This window comes from Notolabrus celidotus, chromosome 10 (genome assembly GCF_009762535.1).
Source record: "Notolabrus celidotus isolate fNotCel1 chromosome 10, fNotCel1.pri, whole genome shotgun sequence".
Lineage (NCBI taxonomy): Eukaryota > Metazoa > Chordata > Actinopteri > Labriformes > Labridae > Notolabrus > Notolabrus celidotus.
In genome coordinates this window covers 19,140,735-19,159,843 of record NC_048281.1, presented here as the reverse complement: position 1 = coordinate 19,159,843, position 19,109 = coordinate 19,140,735, and the positions used below count along the sequence as shown (strand labels likewise).

The window sequence follows — 19,109 nt, the reverse complement described above, 5'->3', positions numbered from 1 at the left end:
GTTAATTTAAGTGTTTCATGAAAATAATGTTCACCAACAACCTGTTTTTCCATGATAAAGACCATTCATTGGCTTCCAGTTATTTTAGGATTCATTTTAAGGTTCTTGTTTTTGTGTGTAGAGCTCTGCGTGGTCAGGCTCCTGAATATATCGCCGACCTGCTCCACCCCTACCTCACCAGTAGGTCACTGAGGTCTTCTGACCAGGGATTGCTGGTTGTCCCTCGAGCTCGTCTAAGGACAAAAGGTGACCGTGCTTTTAAAGTGGTGGCACCAACACTGTGGAACGCTCTTCCTGTAAATATTCGTTCAGCTGTCTCTGTTGTCACTTTTAAAAAACTCTTAAAGACACATTTATTTAAACAGGCCTTCGACTCACCTTGTACAGACTAATGTTTCAATTATGCTATTGTCTGTTTCTTTTACTGTTTTATGATTTCATTTTTTATGATTTCATTTTTAATTAATATTTTTTCTGTGAAGCACTTTGTGATTTTATTCTATGAAAGGTGCTATACTAAATAAAATGCACTTAAACTCTGTTTGTTTGTTTTGTTCATGAGATGAGACGATTACAAGACAAAAAATGTTAATGGTGGACCATCGGACATTTAAAATTCACAACATGTTCCCACACTGTGCATCTGATCTATCAGAATACAATAAATGCATTAATGTGACAGGATGTTAGTATTGTTCACTTGCTCACCTGCAGCAAGTGTGCTGTGGGTGCAAACTCTCACTAACTCCATGCGTCTTCCTCATTTTAATTTATGATTTTTTATACATATGTTTGTCACTGACAAAGCCACAACTAGCATGGGGTGACATTTTACATTTTTGGCTGCTTTTACTGTGAATAGCTCTGTGACAAATCCTTGTTTTTTCCTAGTTTGGCAAAACATTAGACTAGGGGTTCCCAAAGTGTGGGTCGGGACCCCCTGGGGGGTCGTGAGACACAAATGGGAGGTCGTGAGATGTCCTCCAGAATGTTTTTTTTTTTCATTATTTCTTTATTATTCTTCTTATTATTTTTTGTATGTGTTTATTTTTTCTTCTCTTTGTAGGATTTGTATTACTTATATATAATTTGTTAACTTGTTGTGAACAAAGAAATACTAAAAAAATGCAATAAAAAAAGTTGAATGCCAAAAGTTACCGAAAAATAGTAAATTTTACCCATTTATAGTAAAAAAATATCGTCCGGGTCGCGGGCTGAAAAGTTTGGCAACCTCTGCCTCAGACAACATAACTAGTAAGACGTTTCGTTACTTTGATTAGCTCAATCATCAAAAATGAAGATTTAATTCAATGAACAGTGAACTGAATGTCTGTCCAGTGTGCCTGTCCCCACCACAGACAGTATAGAACATGAACATTGTCTCAGTGAAATCACCTGTTGGTTACTGAAGTGGTGTTTTGAAGCCTATTGCAGGCAGTCGCCATATTGGAAATGCTGACTCTAACTAACTTTCTGTCAAGCTAACACGAGTAAAAGAGGTGGGGTTAAGGGCTTTTAGCCTCCTCCCTAACAACTACTCTGCCCACCTGTCAAGTCAGCCATGCCCCTAATTATGGAAAACTAGTAACGATAATGTCTTAAAAAATAAGTGATAAAAAAATGCACTCAAAGATGTTTTACATGATCTTGTCTGACTTCTCAAAGACAGATAAGATGTAGACACCCTAACATAACACTGGATTCAGACTTAAGTCCACGTGGGCCCAGTTATTGAGTTGCTTATTGAGGCCTTGGATAATCAGTTTCCTGTCTAATAGAAAGGTCAGTCTCCTCGTCAGGCTATTCATGAATGCTTTGAGCTGATTGTGGACTGCTGAACCCCTGATTAGAGAAGGGGCTACTGCAGCCAACCACACCAGTATTTTCACGAGCAACTCAAACAGAATCACTTTAATGGTGTATCAAGCATTAATGCCCATTTTGACCACTGCCATGCTAATGTGGATGCTCTAAGCGGGACTCTCAAATTAAAGCAGCTGTAATAATCCGATCAAATGAACTGGAATGAGATCCCTGACCATGTCAGGAGCATGGTGCTAGTCCAGTGCAGTTGTGACCAGGTTGTGCTGCATTGTTCTATAGATCATGCAAAGGTCAGGCCACACAACTGTCAAGTCCCCCCTGCCTTACTAATCCTTCCAGATCAGCTGAGTCAACACTCCTGCTTGCTGGATCCTGGTGCCTTCGAAATTCCCCACTAATCCAAAGGTGCTTCCTGGAAAAATGGGCTTCTGACATTAGATGAAGCAAAGTCATGGAAAGGAGCCATGGAAGTCCTGGACAGGTCACAAAAGGACTAACATACATTATAGTGTTAAGGAACATATTTATTGGAACATTTGAGAGGATATATGATGTAGTTAGTCTTTCTATATTATGCAACCACTGGGCAATGATGGGGAGGGGAAGTGAAGTGTAATGGAGCACCGGTTTTGTTTCTCTGTCTCTGTTTCAGTAGGAAAGTTGCACCCTTCGCTCAGAGATTTTGTTCTCAAGTTTTCCAAAAATGGAAGAAAGAAGAGCTTCACATAGCAAACACAAAAGACATATTTGTCAAATGTGAAATATCAGTAAAAACACAAGATGGTGGAGATCATACGTCTTGGTAAAACCAGCTCTGGTGAACACTGAGACTGTTTAAGTGGTGTTTAACAGGGACTGGCAGGAAAAATAAATTTGGTTCTTACATTTCATCAGTAATGATCGGAATTTGTATCATGCTTTTAGTAAGATATCTTTACCTATCATGTTTTATATCAGAATTTGATCGTCACGGAATATTAATCCTATGCTATTTCAGCTAAAACAGCATCAGTAGTTCTTATTTTTATTGACCTGTCAGGCTTTGTCTTGGCCTCAGTCCCATGATCCTTTGGGAAAGTAGCTGGACAACAGTTCAAACGAAAAGGCTTAATATAGAACTGACTCCACTAGCAGCTGACATACTGCTCTGTCAAAAGCATATGCACGCACGACCACACATGAACCCCTCCACCCACCCACCCACCATCCCAGTTTTCATCCTGACAGAACACTCTACTGGATAATTATACCAATCAACACACTAAGCTAATGATCTAAATAAATGTTAAAACATTTCAGGTTGACACACATTAATATAGTTCATATATAACTCTGACATATTTTCATTACGTAGAGAGAACCTGCAAACTTTGCATTCTGTTGGTAGATTTGGCAACACATTATTATCAGTATGAATTACATGTTAGCGCTATCTACCTATACAATCAGCTCACTATTACTTCACCTGTACTACTCTGCTATGTTGTGGTGTCCAGACTCAATTTGGTCTCCACCAACTCCTGAAGCCCCCTTATTCCTGACACCTTTTGGGGTGGGACAACTCATTCTTCCTTGAGTCTAATTAGTCCTTAGAGTTTTGTAACATCACATGTATCACTTGTGTGGGAAGTCAAATGTATGATATGCCTTTCATTTGCCTCTTGGAGTCACAATCACAGCGATCATCATTTTGTCTGGCACATTTGTTCACAGAAGTTCCTGTGACACATGCAGAGCTGTGTGGAGATTCCTCACAAGTCTGAGCTGGCTTTCAGCTGTAGCCTGGGATGTCTGACATGAGCAATTTCCGTCTGTTATAGACCCCCAGCAGTCATCGAGAAGCCCTCTTACACTCAAACACGCAGTCATGCACACAGCCGGTAGTAGTCTGTTGCGGATTTTTTTGTACTTCCAAACATCCTGGAGGTTTACTTTGGAGCCATGGAAATAAGTTTGTTATATAAAAAGGTCAGACAATTAAACTCCTCATAGAAACATACATCCACTTCTGTAATAAAGCTTCAGATGCATAGTTTAGCTCTATTTTGTCTTATATTGCAGCCTTAATGTGTCATTCTGAATGTGAGCTAAAGCCTCGGCAGGCAGCCTTTATTAATTTTTTTTTTTTTACCAATTAGCCTCCTGTGCTAGCTGCCAACCACCAAACAGCAGACGGTCAGCAACCAACTCCTTACTTATTTCAAACATTGTGCCAAATTACTAAGTTAGGACACACAAAAAGATCAAATAGTCTTTTCAAGGTGAACTTAGGCAGGAATAAATATGTAAGGTACAAGCGGCAACCTCCGGTCTAAAAATATGAGTCCAATGTGGAAGTGCTAAAAGCTGCAGTTCATCGAGGATCCGCTTGAGGCTGGCTCCAGAAGTACCGGAAGTCACATACACATGAATGGGAAAAAGGCGATCTTTACAGCAGAAATAAACATGTTTACAGCCTGGTACAAAAGACGAGTGTAGTCTGGATAGCTCATTTCTCGATTGGCTCTCATTGTGAGGGGGTTGATTTTTTTCAAACGCAGCAAATTCAAAGATATTGAGATTACGAGTCTTCCAATGAGAGGCACAGCTGACTGCTGTAACACTGTAGCTGTTGGCTAGTAGGCTCAAACTCCGCCTCTTTACGTCACACTGGCTCGACAGAAGCAATATGGCTGCCGACGACGATTGGCCTCAAAACAGCTCTTCAGAAACAGATGGGTGACGTCACGGATACTACGTCCATATTTTATACAGTCTATGGTGAGGAACTATGTATAGTGAGCAGGTGGCGAAGCGAATAAGAATCTTGTAGGGGTCTTTTCTCACCCTCATGGGATTCTAATTGGCATAACTACCCACTCACCTACTATTATCCTGCTTGTTACCCTGATACCAACTGAGGAAATTAAAATGTTGACCCAATATACTGATAGCAAAAACCTTTTTTTTTTAATTTAAAAGTGATTTATGCTTACAGCTTAAAAGTTCATCCTTTTGAATCCAATGTTTGAGACACTTCTTTGGCAACAGATTCTTACCAGCCTCCATGTGGGATGAATTAACATTCAACTGAACACTTAAATTACCATTCAAGTTGAAACATTAACCTGCTTACTTGTAATTCACACCAAACTGAAATTTTCTACGGTGGCCCTGAGAGCTCACAGCACTGCAACTTAAGAAAACACATGCAAAAAGACAAAACACAAGCAAATTAAGAAATCATCTTCATCAATTTGACAACACATGCACAGCATTTACAAAAACGCCCTGCATTTAGACTGCAACACAACGGAAGTGTTTCCAGAGGAGACTTAAAAGTGATGCACACATCCAGCACGCTTGTTGTTGACGCAGATTTTTAGTCACAGCATTATCAAGGTTCTCTTACCGTCAGTGGTGTTGGAAAATGAGATAGAAAAGCAAGTGTTTAACATTGTGATCGCAAAAGGCTAACAATAGTTTAACTGCAGATCACTGCAATAGGCTGAATCATGTGGTCACAATTAGTTAAAATCAGTTAAAATAAATCAAAAACACATCCTTTTTGATCTCATTTACCAACACCACTGATGTTATATCACTGCTTATCATTGTTTAAGTCGCTTTTTGCCATCGGTAACTTAGAGATGCCGTGGTGCCTTTGCCTGGTTGGACAGGATCTTGCTCCCTTTTTCCTTATCAAGGATGGCTGGGGTCCAGTAGCTCCTCAGGCAGCACTTCCATATGTGCTTGATAACTGTCATTACTCCCCAACACTCAAGACCAGCCTTAGACAGAATCTAACCTATTTATAGCATTTCCACCAAATAAACACACAAACAGTTTGAGTATTATCCTTGCATGGTTGATCTGCACAGATTTGCACCCCCCTCATGGTGCGCGTGAGCCCATTTGAGAGCCCTTATGACAATCTGAAGAACATGAATGACTTTCCCGGCAGCAGCCCTATCAGTCATATCATACCACTTCTTATGTAACAAAGGGTAAATACATAGCTCTGTTCTATATCTATAACCACTGACAGGGTCGGGAAGAACTGAAGATAAATTCTTTGTCTAGAACGTGGGTTTTTATGATTTAGTTTCTTTTTTCCCAACATTGTTTTTAGTGATTTTCAACAACTTTAGCCATACATTTATAAACATTCATACACATATCTTCACATATATGTGCATAAATACAATACAGAACAGACACAAATCCCAGGTACATTAAGAAAGGATATAGAGGACTAAGCACATCTTACATCCACACATATAAAAAAAAATAAATAATAATAATAAAAACATATATACATATTTATATATATATATACACACACATTTTATACATACACATGTACCCACATACACATACACAAACAAATAAAATAAAAGATAACAATAAATAAATACAAGTATGTAATAAAAATAATAATAATGTATAAAATGATGATTTAGTTTCCTAATCCGATTACTTGTGCGTACTCTGAACTACGTTAAGTCGGCTTCAGCTATTTGAAATATGTAAAGCTATTTAAAAGTGTCTTTAAATATAACGTGATCTATTTTGGTCTCTTGACATATAGAGTGGGCTGGGTTGCAAGAAAGTGTTTATGAGACAAGACTATACTTTCTGTACAACAACTGCAGAGACTGACTTACTCACTTACCAACTCACTCAATCATGAGCCCAACTAAAAGCACGCACACACACACACACACACACACACACACACACACACACACACACACACACACACACACACACACACACACACACACACACAAAAACATTCATGGATACATGCCATGCCGCCCTTTCCAGCAGTTGAAACCAGACCCTTCGACAGCTGAATTGGGGGCTGGCAACAGACGCGACATGGAGAGAGGAATGAGAACAGAAGAGGAGCTGCAGGAAAGATGAGTGGCTGGATAGAGGGAGGCGACAGAGGGAAAGCGAGGGTAATAATAGAGGGGATATGATGACAATGAATGAACTAATGCACGAAAATGCCATCTGAGTAATTCCGATTCTCCTAAAAAAGCAAGGGGATTTCCTTCACTTCTAATACTACAGACTTTAAAGTTGATAGAAATACCAAAAAACAAAGTCCTATTGTTGAAAGTCGTTCAGAGATTTAATTTCTGATTGCACTGATGATCACCAAAGCCTGAGCAACATCCAACATCTAAGTATTATACGTTCGGTTTAACCATTGTTGTGTTTTCGGATTACAACTTTGGCAGAAAAACACTGCTAACACTTGGTCAGTATCCTCTGTGTGTTTTCCTTATCTTAACTCATGGCGAAGTCTTCAAAAGTGGTTCCATTGTGAATGGAAAGGGCTTGATGAACCTCACAAAGAGGTGATCAATTGAGTAAAAATGGGATTGGTGTACAGTGGAGGGGGTGGAGTGGGAGGTATTGGCAGTGCAGAGGGGATGAACGGAGAGGAGGGTCCAGTAGGAGTGGGTGTGGTAGATCTACAAATAGCTGTGCTCAGTGTCTGGCATTTCCTCACTTCGTAACCCTCCCAGTTGCCCAGTGGGACAGTTGGGTATCAGCACCTCGTACAGCTCCATCAAGACCACAAGACATCCAAAACCAGCCATGAGCAAGACGTACTCCTCCTCGGCCCAGTCCGCCTCCTCCTACCGCCGCACCTTCGGCTCTGGCATCGGCTCATCCCCAATGTCTTCCCACTTCTCCTCCATGGGAGGAGGTGGTCGGAGCGCCGCTTCAAGCCACATGTCCTCAAGAGTCTATGAGGTCAAGTCTGCCGGTGTCCCCTCCTATTCCAGCTACAGGATGTCCTCTGGTGCTGGTGGAGGGATTGGCTCCTCTTCAGCCATGCGTACCTACTCTGGTGAGAAACTTGACTTCAACCTGGCTGATGCCATGAACCAGGACTTCCTCAATACAAGGACCAACGAGAAAGCTGAGCTCCAGCACCTCAATGATCGCTTCGCCAGCTACATCGAGAAGGTGCGTTTCCTGGAGCAGCAGAACGCAGCGCTGACAGTGGAGATTGAGAAGCTGAGGGGCCGTGAGGGGCCCGGGCGTGTGGCTGAAATGTACGAGGAGGAGATGAGGGAGCTGAGGAGGCAAATAGAGGCTCTGTCCAACCAACGCGCACGAGTGGAGGTTGAGAGAGACAACTTGGGTGATGACCTGCAGAAACTGAAGATCAGGTAAGTTACTGGCTGGATTCTTGAATAAAGAGGAGTGGATGAATAATGAAGACAGATGTAATAAAGAACACATGGTGCTGATTTATCAAGCAAAAGAACAGATGGATGGAGTGAGCAACTGTTCCAGAAAGAATCAAATAGAATCTCTGTTACATGAGACTTCTGTTATTGGGTGAGACAGTCTACATCAGGGGTTGTAAATGCCTTTGGCTTGTGACTCTTTAAAGCAATGCAATATCTACTAGCAAAGCACTGTGACAGGTTTTATGCTAATGAGTTGTTAGCTTAGGTGAGTACGTGATGTTCCCACCTCATTATGCTCTAATATGTTAGAAAAGTCTTCCAACTAGACTGAACTAAAAGTCCATGATTTAGAAACACTATACTTGCTTCAAAAATTGCTTCCTGCCTTGAGACCCCTCATAATTTTCACGCGACCATTTTTGGGGTCGCAACCCACATGTTTGCAACTACTTCTCTACAGTAGATAAACAGGGTAATACATTCCTGGAAGAGAATTTAGGTAGAAATAGAGAGCAGGAGAACGATTAATCGTTCTTCAAAGTTGTAAAAGCCACATTGGGGCTCTTCTTCTCTTACGAAGAAAGACAAAACAACAAGGGACAGATTTGAGAACAGCTATACTTCAGTAGGTGTTACAGTTTAACAGCTTTTTACAAAGGTGTTTCATGATTTATTCACAAGAGACAAAAAAGATAAAGAAAATGAAGAGAAACAGGGGGAGAAAGAGGCTGGAAGGCTCAAGAATAAAGTTGACGCAGACAGAAAGACAGGCAGATAAAGTTTCAGACAGACAGAAGTAAATAGAAACACAGGAACGAAAAGATGTACCCGCCCACAATGTGTTTATTTGTGAGATTAAAGTGAAAGCAACAGAAGAACAAACTTTAAAAAACCACAGAACACAGGTCTTCAAGTATGTGTGTGTGCTGTGTGTCTTTGTGTTTGTGGGCGAAACAGACTGAGAGAGAGAGTGACAGACAGACAGACAGAGGGAAAGAGAGAAAGCTGTGATGTGGGTGTATCTCTCAATAGTCTATTTGTAGCTCCTCGGTTGGCTCTTTGAATTTAGAATTTCAATAGCGAGCAACATCACTTTAAATTAGCTGTTTGAAAAAACACAGCCAGAACTGCCAGTTCGCACACACACGCATGCACAACACACACGCAGGGCACGTACACAGTCATTCACCCTTCACTTTCTTCAGCCTTCTTTAAATTGTTGCCTGCAGCAGTGAGTGAAACTTGCCAAAGCACCTGCTGCTCCCACTTAGATCAAACAGCACACAGAGACCTTCTGCCCTGCCAGCATTTAACACACACACACACACACACACACACACACACACACACACACACACACACACACACACACACACACACACACACACACACTCAACATGCACACTCACATGCACAGAATCACTGCAGAGTATAAGAAGGCAATGACAGTTAGATTATAATATCCAAACATATATTAGCATATATTCTTCCTTCCTGCTCAGTATTTTGCAGAATCTATCACTAAAAATGTTTAAATGTGTTTATATAGAGGAGATGTTATCATATACATGATTTACGTTTTGAAGTTGCTCAGAGTGCATTCTGAAAAGCTAATTCTGGAAACAGTGGCAGCCAAGGGCAGACCTCTGTTCCTTACTCACTGTAACCCCTCTGACTCTGTGACAGCAGCTGCACCACAGCTTTAGGACTCAAAGAGCAAGAAGTGCACAAGATTGTGTGTGCATGTGTGGGTGAACATGCTACAAAAAAAGTTCTGCTCTGATGTGTCATTGTCTAGTCAGTTCTATTCTTGTTACTTTACTGGCAGCCTTAAAAAAACACAGAGCAGAAGCATGTAGGAGGGAGAGGTGGTAACTAGTTTATCTGTGTAATAATTGGTCCCCGGAGAAGAAGACACTGTCTCAAACACAGCTGTTGTCTGACTTTCTTTTTTCTTTTTCTCTTTTCTTCTTTGTCTGTTTTTCTTCCTCTCTCCAGACTGCATGAGGAGATTCAGCAGAAGGAAGAGGCTGAGAACAACCTTTCTGCTTTCAGAGCCGTACGTCTTCTTTTTCCATTAAAAGAAACCCTGGCGTTATATCTCAAACCTTTGTCACTTTATTCTCAGAGCCAAGAGTAAAAAAATTAAACACTCCATCCTCGCACAACTTTCTCTCTCATCAACTTTCTTCCTCTCAGCTTCTTGTTCTCTCTGCTCCTTCTTACATTTCTCTCTCAGTTATTACCACTCTATTTCTATCTAGTACCCTGCAACTTTTCTGTCCTCATATATTGCTTTGCTGTTTGTGTGTTTGTATCCAGGATGTAGACAATGCCACTCTGGCCAGGCTGGACCTGGAGAGACGCATTGAGAGTCTGCAGGAGGAGATTGCCTTCCTGAAGAAGATCCATGAAGAGGTGTGTTGATCAGTTTATAAATTTTGTCTGGGCCACCCATAGACTGTATAAAATATGGATGTAGTATCCATGACGTCACCCATCTGTTCCTGAGAGCTGTTTTGAAGCCAATCGACGGCGGCAGCCATATTGGAAATGCGGAACTCAACCAGTCAAAGTGTGACGTAAAGAGGCGGAGTTTGAGCCTCCTAGCCAACAGCTATGTGTTCCCGACCGGGAGTCAAGTCAGTCATGTCCTTATTTGGACAAAAACTCATAATCTTAATATCTTCTGAACCGTTGCGTTAGAAAAAATTCACCCCCCGTACAGTGTGTGCTGATAGAGAAATTAGCTACGTAGAGCCAAGCCGTTTTTTGAACCAGGCTGTAAACATGTTTATTAATGCTGCAAAGATCGTCTTTTTTGAATTGGTGTCTATGTGCTTTCCAGTGTTTCTGCAGCCAGCCTCAAGCAGATTCTCAATGAATTGCAGTTTATAACACTTCCACATGGGCTTCATAGTTTGAGACCGGAGGTTGCCGCTTTGGGCCCCCACACCTACAGTATTTCTATGTGCTATGTATGTCAGTAGTGTGGAGTGTACTGTATCATATAACAACTCTATGTGAAGTTATACTGTAACATTAGATATATTTGGACATCTGAAGACACACAGCTTCTCAAGCTATCACATATTTCACACTTACTGATGTATAAACATATTTATACCCACATATACTCTTTCTGTTCTCAAATATAACTCTATTAGTTATTGGTTATAAATAATGCAAAGCACATACCTTTATTGCAACACACATTTGTGCACAGTCACCCCCAGACATCAAAGGACATACCATGTTACACACTCAGACATATGGCAGCTCAGTTGAGGTCCCTTCTCATCATTTTTTTCTTCTCTGCCACAAGTTTGACCGCTCAGAAATGCAGAACTGCTGATTGGTTGAAGAGAGCATGTCAGCTGCTGGATGTGTGTTTGGATGTGTATGTGTGTGTCAGGATATGAACAGATGCAAAAGCTATTTATAACTTTTTGGTTCAACCAAAAGACAGCTGAGTGGGACTGAAGTGGACTAGTTTAAAAGTAACCGGCACAAGCCTTGTGCTATACTTCATTTGTAATCATTTTTCAATTTTTATTGATCATAGAGGAAATTTGTGGACAATTTATTTATTCTATTATAGTTATATGAACATCTAATGCACTTATATTGATTTATGTTTGAACCTTTAGTTTTAGTTTGCTAAAACATGAATTGGAAGGCATAGAGTTGTGATTATTGCAAACAGAGTTTATCCACTGTATCCACCGACAGCGTTTTTGTGCAAGGAAGCACCTATTTTTATACAAAACCAATGCAGTTTGGTATTTTCAGCACTCAACGCCCTAAGTACAGAAACACACTCTGCATCTGCTATTTTTTTGTTGCTACACTTGCAGTGCTCTCACTTGAAAACAGTCTCAAGCAGATTCTCTATGAACTTTTGAGAAATCCCCTGCACTCATCTGTCACTTCTCCATCACCAATCAAACCAAGATGGTAAACATAAAGCCCAGAAAGCAATTTAAAACAGACATTGTTTTAATTGCCACAATGAAGAGAAGCCAAAAAGCTGTGGGACAACATACGTAAACTGTGTAGCACAAAAATTCATTAACTAGGAGCGCTCTAAAAAAAGAGTTTCTGTGCACTACTGGTGCAAAATGCTATTAATGGACGAAGGCGCCAAAAAAGATGTTTCACTAGCAAGGACCACACCAACAACAGAATGAGATTTGAAAGATAGTTTATTGATTACGGATTATTGTATTGATCGATATTGGACTCATAGTCGCTTTGGGGAAGCTTCGTAGGGGATCTGCCGTAGCACCCGGGCATGATGAACCCCCTCAGGGCCCTATGGATAAGGAGGAGAGGAGCAGAAGGAGAAAAGGAAGGGAGGGATGCGGAAATGAAAGCGAGAAAGGAGGAAATGGTCAGGTTTGAATTTATGGGAAAACGGAAGAGGCGCGGTTGAGGTGTGGCCCTGCTCCTGAAATTTTGATATCATCACCACTTCATTTCCACATATTTTTCTACACTCTTCCTTTTCTTATAAGTCAGCTAGCCCATTCAGAATCGATCTATTTAATCACCTCTGTCCAACCTTTAAATCATTCGTTTAAATTAGTTTTCAAAGTTATTGAAAGTATTTGACTGTATTCTCCAAACAGTAGGTGCATTGTTAGCAAAAATGGCTTTAAAGGTCTGACATAGAGGAGAAATATCCACCTCTCTCCTCTTGGTTTTGGCCCTTCTTAAACAGTAACTAAATATCCCTGCAAAGTAAAATTCTAATTATCAAACTGATTTTTTTTCTTGTTTAAAATTATTTCCCTAATCCTCACCCTGCAGGAGATCCGTGAGCTGCAGAGTCAGATGCAGGACACTCAGGTGCAGATCCAGATGGACATGTCCAAACCAGACCTGACTGCTGCTCTGAGAGACATCCGCATCCAGTATGAGGGCATCGCTGCCAAGAACATTTCAGAGGCTGAAGAATGGTACAAGTCTAAGGTAGACACACTTACACATACACATAAAAAGATAGTGTCCCTAAGCTGTTGTTTCACAGCTCTAACCCCATCCCCTCTGTTCTCAGGTGTCTGATCTGAACCAGGCTGTGAACAAGAACAATGACACTCTGCGTCAGGCCAAGCAGGAATCCATGGAGTTCAGACACCAGATCCAGTCCTACACCTGTGAGATCGACTCACTTAAGGGCACCGTAAGTACTGCACTACCTTAAAAAGGATATACAACTCTTATCAGTCGTTGTCAGCCTTCTCTTTTCCACCTTCAACATGATGTCTCTGTCTTCTGTAGAACGAGTCTCTGCTGCGCCAGATGAGAGACATGGAGGACCGTATGACCCGTGAGGCTTCTGGTTACCAGGATACTATCTCAAGGCTGGAAGAAGACATCGCTAAGATGAAGGTAATTACCTTTTATTGCTGCTGTTTTTAGACAGTAGCTGGAATGTGAGAGACTGATCTCAGAGATGACTTGAGCAGCTGCTCTTTGGCTCCCAGGGTGATCAGTGCCTTCTTGGCTGGTGTTAATTTAATTAAAAACATGAAGTTTTTATCAGTCCTGTAAGAAAACATGACATTTTTATCAACATTTTACAAGTAATATAACATGGGGAGTAGTCGTCCCATTTTCTACCCCTTGAATTTTAATTTTTTTAATCAAATTTGATTTGCTTGAATCTATAATACAATTTCTGGACACACTTCTGGACAGAACTTAGACTAATTCAAATTAAAGGATACTTTTTATTTTTGTGATCATCATTGACCCTTAAAGCCCCTGAAGTCCTGTAAGAAGATATGTTTTTCTGTGGGAACAAAAGCTAATTAAACTGTGCACAGGATAATTAGCTTCTTGTTTGCTCAGCAGTTGTGTACCCTCTCTTGCATTGTGTGGTGAACCAGCCATAAACGCTGTCTTTTGGCTCCAACATGCTGTGTTTTTCTGATAAGAGAAGCATGTCAAGCCTCCGACAGCCACCTTTGTAGTAGTAATATGCCCCAGAGAATGCTAAAACAGTAAGAAATAATTTGACTAACAGCAGGTTTGTGAGCAACACCAGGGAGATTAATGATGAAGCGACAATTTAGCTAGCAAAGCATAATATCAAGATGAGCTGAATGTACCCTACAGAGAATCTAAATCACCACAAACATGTTTGATAGTTTGGAGGTTTACTCACAAGTATAACATGTAAAAGTGAACTTAATTTGAAATAAACAGTAGGCACTTGTGCTTTAATGAAAAGGATAAGCCCTCAGTAAAGAAACCCACCTCTCTGGTAGGTTATATATATTGCCACATGACCACTAATGTCACCACCTACTCAGGAAAATATGGAGACAGACTGGCAGCAAAAGCCACTGGGGTTATCAAGTAGGCACCTCCGTTCATTGGTGTTCCATCAAGTTAGACCCACCGCAACTCTGGGAGGCTCATCAGTTAGCTCTAGATTCCCTGAACCACCCCCCTGCATGTTAGATCTCACCCTCCCTCATACCCATACTCGAAAAGAGAAAAAACACAGGTTCCATAGAGAGGTGTTTGAAAGAAGACAGGGAAAGAAAGACAGGGTTAGAAGCATGCTCTGGCTCACCCCTGCTAGGTTTATGCTCCCCCCCCAACTCCCCACAGAACTTATTACATATCTACACAACATGGGGTGCACCCTTTATGTCTGCAGGGACTCCAGCAGAGGCACTCATATTTTCCACAAAATACCAGTCTGAGTGAATTCTAATAAGAACCCATATAATTCACACAATAATAAAAATGAAATACTGGAAAATAGTGAAAAATAGTAACAAAATATTGCAATTGATGGGATCATTAATGCTGCTACATTTGCACAAGATACTGGTTTAAGATAGTTATCTTGTGCAAGATAATAATCTCATTCCAACAAGGTATTGACTTGTTCACACTAAATAAAAAATGATCACTGTATGGGACTTAAGTGGTCCATATTGACCACTACATCAGTGATTACCAATACAGTTGACAGTAGACTTAAGTGAACTCTGAAAACACTGTGTGTTCTTTACATGATCTTTGGTCCTTCTATTGCATTTTTTGTAGATTGTGCAGGAAACATTAACGCTCTTTCTGTTCTCGTTTTAAGGATGATATGGCTCGCCACCTGAGGGAGTACCAGGACCTCCTCAATGTGAAGATGGCCCTTGATATTGAGATCGCCACCTACCGCAAGCTGCTGGAGGGAGAGGAGAGCAGGTGTGTGATTGTACTGGGCACAGTTTGAAAACTCTAATTGGCTTTAAGTCTAATTCATTCATTAACTTTTTACTCTCTTTCCTCTTTGTGACCTGCTTGTGATTCTGAATTCTGTGTTTTTCTTTGTCATAGGATCACCACCACTACACCAATGCAGTCTGCTTACTCCTCCATTGGATTCAGAGGTTAGAGAAAACAACACACGTTCTTCCCTTCACTGACAGAGATCCACACAATCTATTTTACATTCCTGATGAGTCATTACAGGGATAATACCCCTAAGTATAGCTTGTGACTGTATATGGTATGTGCTATTTTAAGAGTATTACATGCTTTACAGCTGCAGTGACACATTTAGACCACTGTGTGGCAACATTTGACATGCCATGATTCACAGGGTCAACCATCCACAGGGCACACATCAATAATCACACAACTCAGCCTATTCACTTGATGTATTAACAGTCTAAATACATAATTCATCTCTGCCAGTACTTTCCCTCTCTCTGCTTTAATGTAACAATGAGTGGTAATTAAAGACGATGTATTAGGTCCAGACATGATTCATTACAGTCTGATCAAGAGTTTAATTACAGTTTTAAGTGGCAGACACAGGTGCTCCATAGACTCTTTTTTTTTGTTCTATAATTTTGTTCAAGGCCATTAAATCTTATTAGTCTTAGAGCTGAATGAACTTTATATAACAAGTTGTAGCAAAGATTATTGTATGGAGAAAAACATATGGAGTTCTATTAATGTGTTCTCACAGAGACCAGTCCTGAGTCGCAGCATCGCTCCTCAGAGGTTCACTCCAAGAAGACGGTGCTCATCAAGACCATCGAGACCCGTGATGGAGAGGTATGCAAACACTCATACATAAATAAACATTACACTTTCAGCCAAAATCCCTACATAGACCTAAATGCTGTAGGAAAGTCAATGCATTTACTGGTATTTATTATAACTATTACAAGATCCATGTTGATTTGATATATTTTTACCTAGATTAAGTATTCTATCAGCCAGGGCGCTAATGCCCATTCTGTAAGTCTCCTTCTGATATCTCAACCACTTTTTTATCACCTCTCACTCCAAGAATTACACGTTCTGCAGAGGAAATTCCCTCTTTAGGTTTCATTTATCCACCACCTTAGCATTTCCTTGAATAAAATAGGCTAAATTTTGCATGTGGCCACAAAAGCATGGACCCTGTAAAGACAGCAATCTCTATAGTGATGTTTGAGTAGTAGTTGGCATCACCACTGTATAGACACTTATAACACTACACAAAGGCTTTCAGGCTTCACTGTATGTGCCTACTGTTCTCCCCTACACAGCACTTCACTCCAAACAATACCTACTTCTCTGACAATTGACCATGTTCAGTCGGCCGCTCTTTTCCAACACTATCACACTCAGGGTGGGAAGCTCAACTGCTGCTATAATAATGTGCAACTCTATTCAAGGTTGTCAGTTCCCTAAACTCAGGGTCAATTATTTTTTGGATAATTTCAAAATGTTCTTATTCAAGAGCAACTGAAAGACAATGGATAATGGAATTCTGAAGAGACATTGGGACACATTTAAAATGAAAACAACATGTTTGTTAATCTGTAAGCTACTGTTAAACAACATTCAAGCTCTCTTGCTAACTTCACATATGAAATATGTCCAAATGTTTCTCTCTGCATTCTATATTTTATTTCTGGGTGCCTGATCACCTGGATCACAGCAGTATGACATTATGATAATAACAATAATAATTTTTTTTAAAAAGCTCCTTTCTTAAAACTCAAGGCTTCTTTACAGAAAGATTAAAACACAATAAAATAAATAAAAACAACAAGCAAAGTAACACCAAGTTAAAAATGAAGCAGTGGAAATAAACAGAGAATGTGGATTGGAACAGATGGGTTTTGAGTTTTGATTTGAAGAGGGGTAGAGAGTCAATATTTCTGATGTCTGGTGGGAGTGAGTTCCAGAGTTGGGGAGCAGAGCGACTGGAAGCTCTGCTCCCCATGGTGCTGAGACGGGCAGGGGGCAAAGAGAGGTGGAGGGAGGCGGAAGACCTAAAGGGGGCGAGAGGGTGGTGAAAATGTGGAGGAGAACGGACAGATACAGGGGGACGAGGTTGTGGATGGTCTTGAGATGTGTATAGGAGGATTTTGAAGGAGATTGTAACAGTTGTAACATTGTAACAGAACTGAGCACCCTGAGTGTGATAGCAAAGAAAAATGGCTGCCTTTTAAATATAATGAATAGAAAAATGCTCCCACATAACTCTCTGCAACACTCCACGGCACATAGCCAATGCATTTTCCTGCCATTATAATTACTAATAGTGCCTCTTGTTTCCTCCTTAGGTTGTCAGCGAATCCACACAGCACCAGCAGGACATCATGTAAACCAACAGAGGCAACTTTAGAAACACTGAATATAATAAAAACATAAAAAAATAAAGAAGCACAACATTTTCTTACCACCATTATAAGGATGTATAAGCTGTAGACCATTTCAGCTGATTTAAATGAAACACCAGTATACATCATTCTACATCATAATGTATACTTGATAAACTGTAATTGCAGTATTAAGGCAAATATTGTTCTGCCGATAGCCTGGTTCTAAATAAAGGTCATTCCAGGAATTAAGCTCGTTTTACTGTTTCTTCCTGCACAAATCGATTTTTGTATCTTGTTTACAAAAATGGCAAGAGGTTAAAATCAACAGCAAAGGCCGAGCATGCAAAAGGAAGTTTGCAAGGTGCAAGAAGGATCCCGAGGCCTGAAATACCATTGTCAAATCTAAAATTGTAATGGTTAATTTTGTATTATTCCAAGTCTCTCTGTGCAAACTTGCACATGTAACTTGACAAAGAAGTGCTTTTAGTTGTGCAACAGATCTAAGGAAAGTGTAATGTTGATCTTAGGCTTGTAAGACGTCAGAAACACAGACATGAATAAAAAGGAGAAACGTCATGTTTGAAGTTTGAGCTCAGTAGCATGTGCAGGGTCTGATTGTATGTGTATGGGTGACATGTTATGTTGCTTCGCAGTGCCAAAAAAAGCCAAATAAAGACATTTATTATCAGTGTGGCAGTTTCTTGAGGCTTTGTTGTAAAAGAAAAATCTTGTGTCAGTACATAGAAAATGACAGTATCCATTCTAAACTCTGGTCATTATCATTCCTCAGCATACGCCTTTACTTGGTTCCTTTATAAATGTTCTACCCGCTGCATTCATCATCTGATGTGGGCTGTGTTAGCTTTCTAAAATGATACCAGCTTTCCCAGCCAAGCGCGACGGTCTTCTGTTAACATTTAATTTGCTTTTATAAAGAAAGTAGGAGTTTATTTTATCAGTAACAGAACTGGTATTGGTGCAGGGTAGAGTGAACAATGGCTTGTTAATGAGCTGGCTCAGGAGACGCTTTGTTCCCAGCAAGGAGCAGATTAGCACAGCAACAAGAATAATATAGTCTGTGTGCAGTTTGTGTCTGAAGTCACTGGACTGAAAATGTCAGCAGAGATAAAGAGTGGGAGTGCAGAAAAGAAATAATGTGGAAGAAGACAATAAACGATGAGCATAGGAGAGGGAGAAAACAAAAAAAAGAGAGGGTACAGATGGAATGAAAACGGATATTTAGAGACACAGACAGAGGAAACAAGAGGAAGATTCAGGGAGATTATTCTCAACAGCACAGGAGGAGAGGAAGTGAAAGAAATTCATTTCCCTGCTTTTCCTTGAAGAAATTGATAAATAGTCAGAGGAGCTCTCTGCCTCTGTTTTTGTTTCTTTGCAACTACTGCAAGTCAGTTTTGGTCACAGCATGTCCCTCTGTTTTTATCCCCCTGTTTGACCGTTC

The 19,109-nt window shown here is 40.4% G+C and overlaps 1 protein-coding gene across 1 annotated transcript; it reads left to right on the top strand.

Moving 5' to 3' along the window:
• Positions 1-7,419: 7,419 nt before the first annotated feature.
• Positions 7,420-18,336, top strand: desma (desmin a). Its single transcript, XM_034693925.1, has 10 exons — positions 7,420-8,000; positions 10,023-10,083; positions 10,347-10,442; positions 12,837-12,998; positions 13,084-13,209; positions 13,308-13,418; positions 15,136-15,245; positions 15,378-15,430; positions 16,015-16,103; positions 17,609-18,336. The coding sequence occupies exons 1-10, from the start codon at positions 7,420-7,422 to the stop codon at positions 17,648-17,650; spliced, it is 1,431 nt and encodes a 476-aa protein (XP_034549816.1). The 3' UTR covers positions 17,651-18,336.
• The last annotated feature ends 773 nt before the right edge of the window (positions 18,337-19,109 follow it).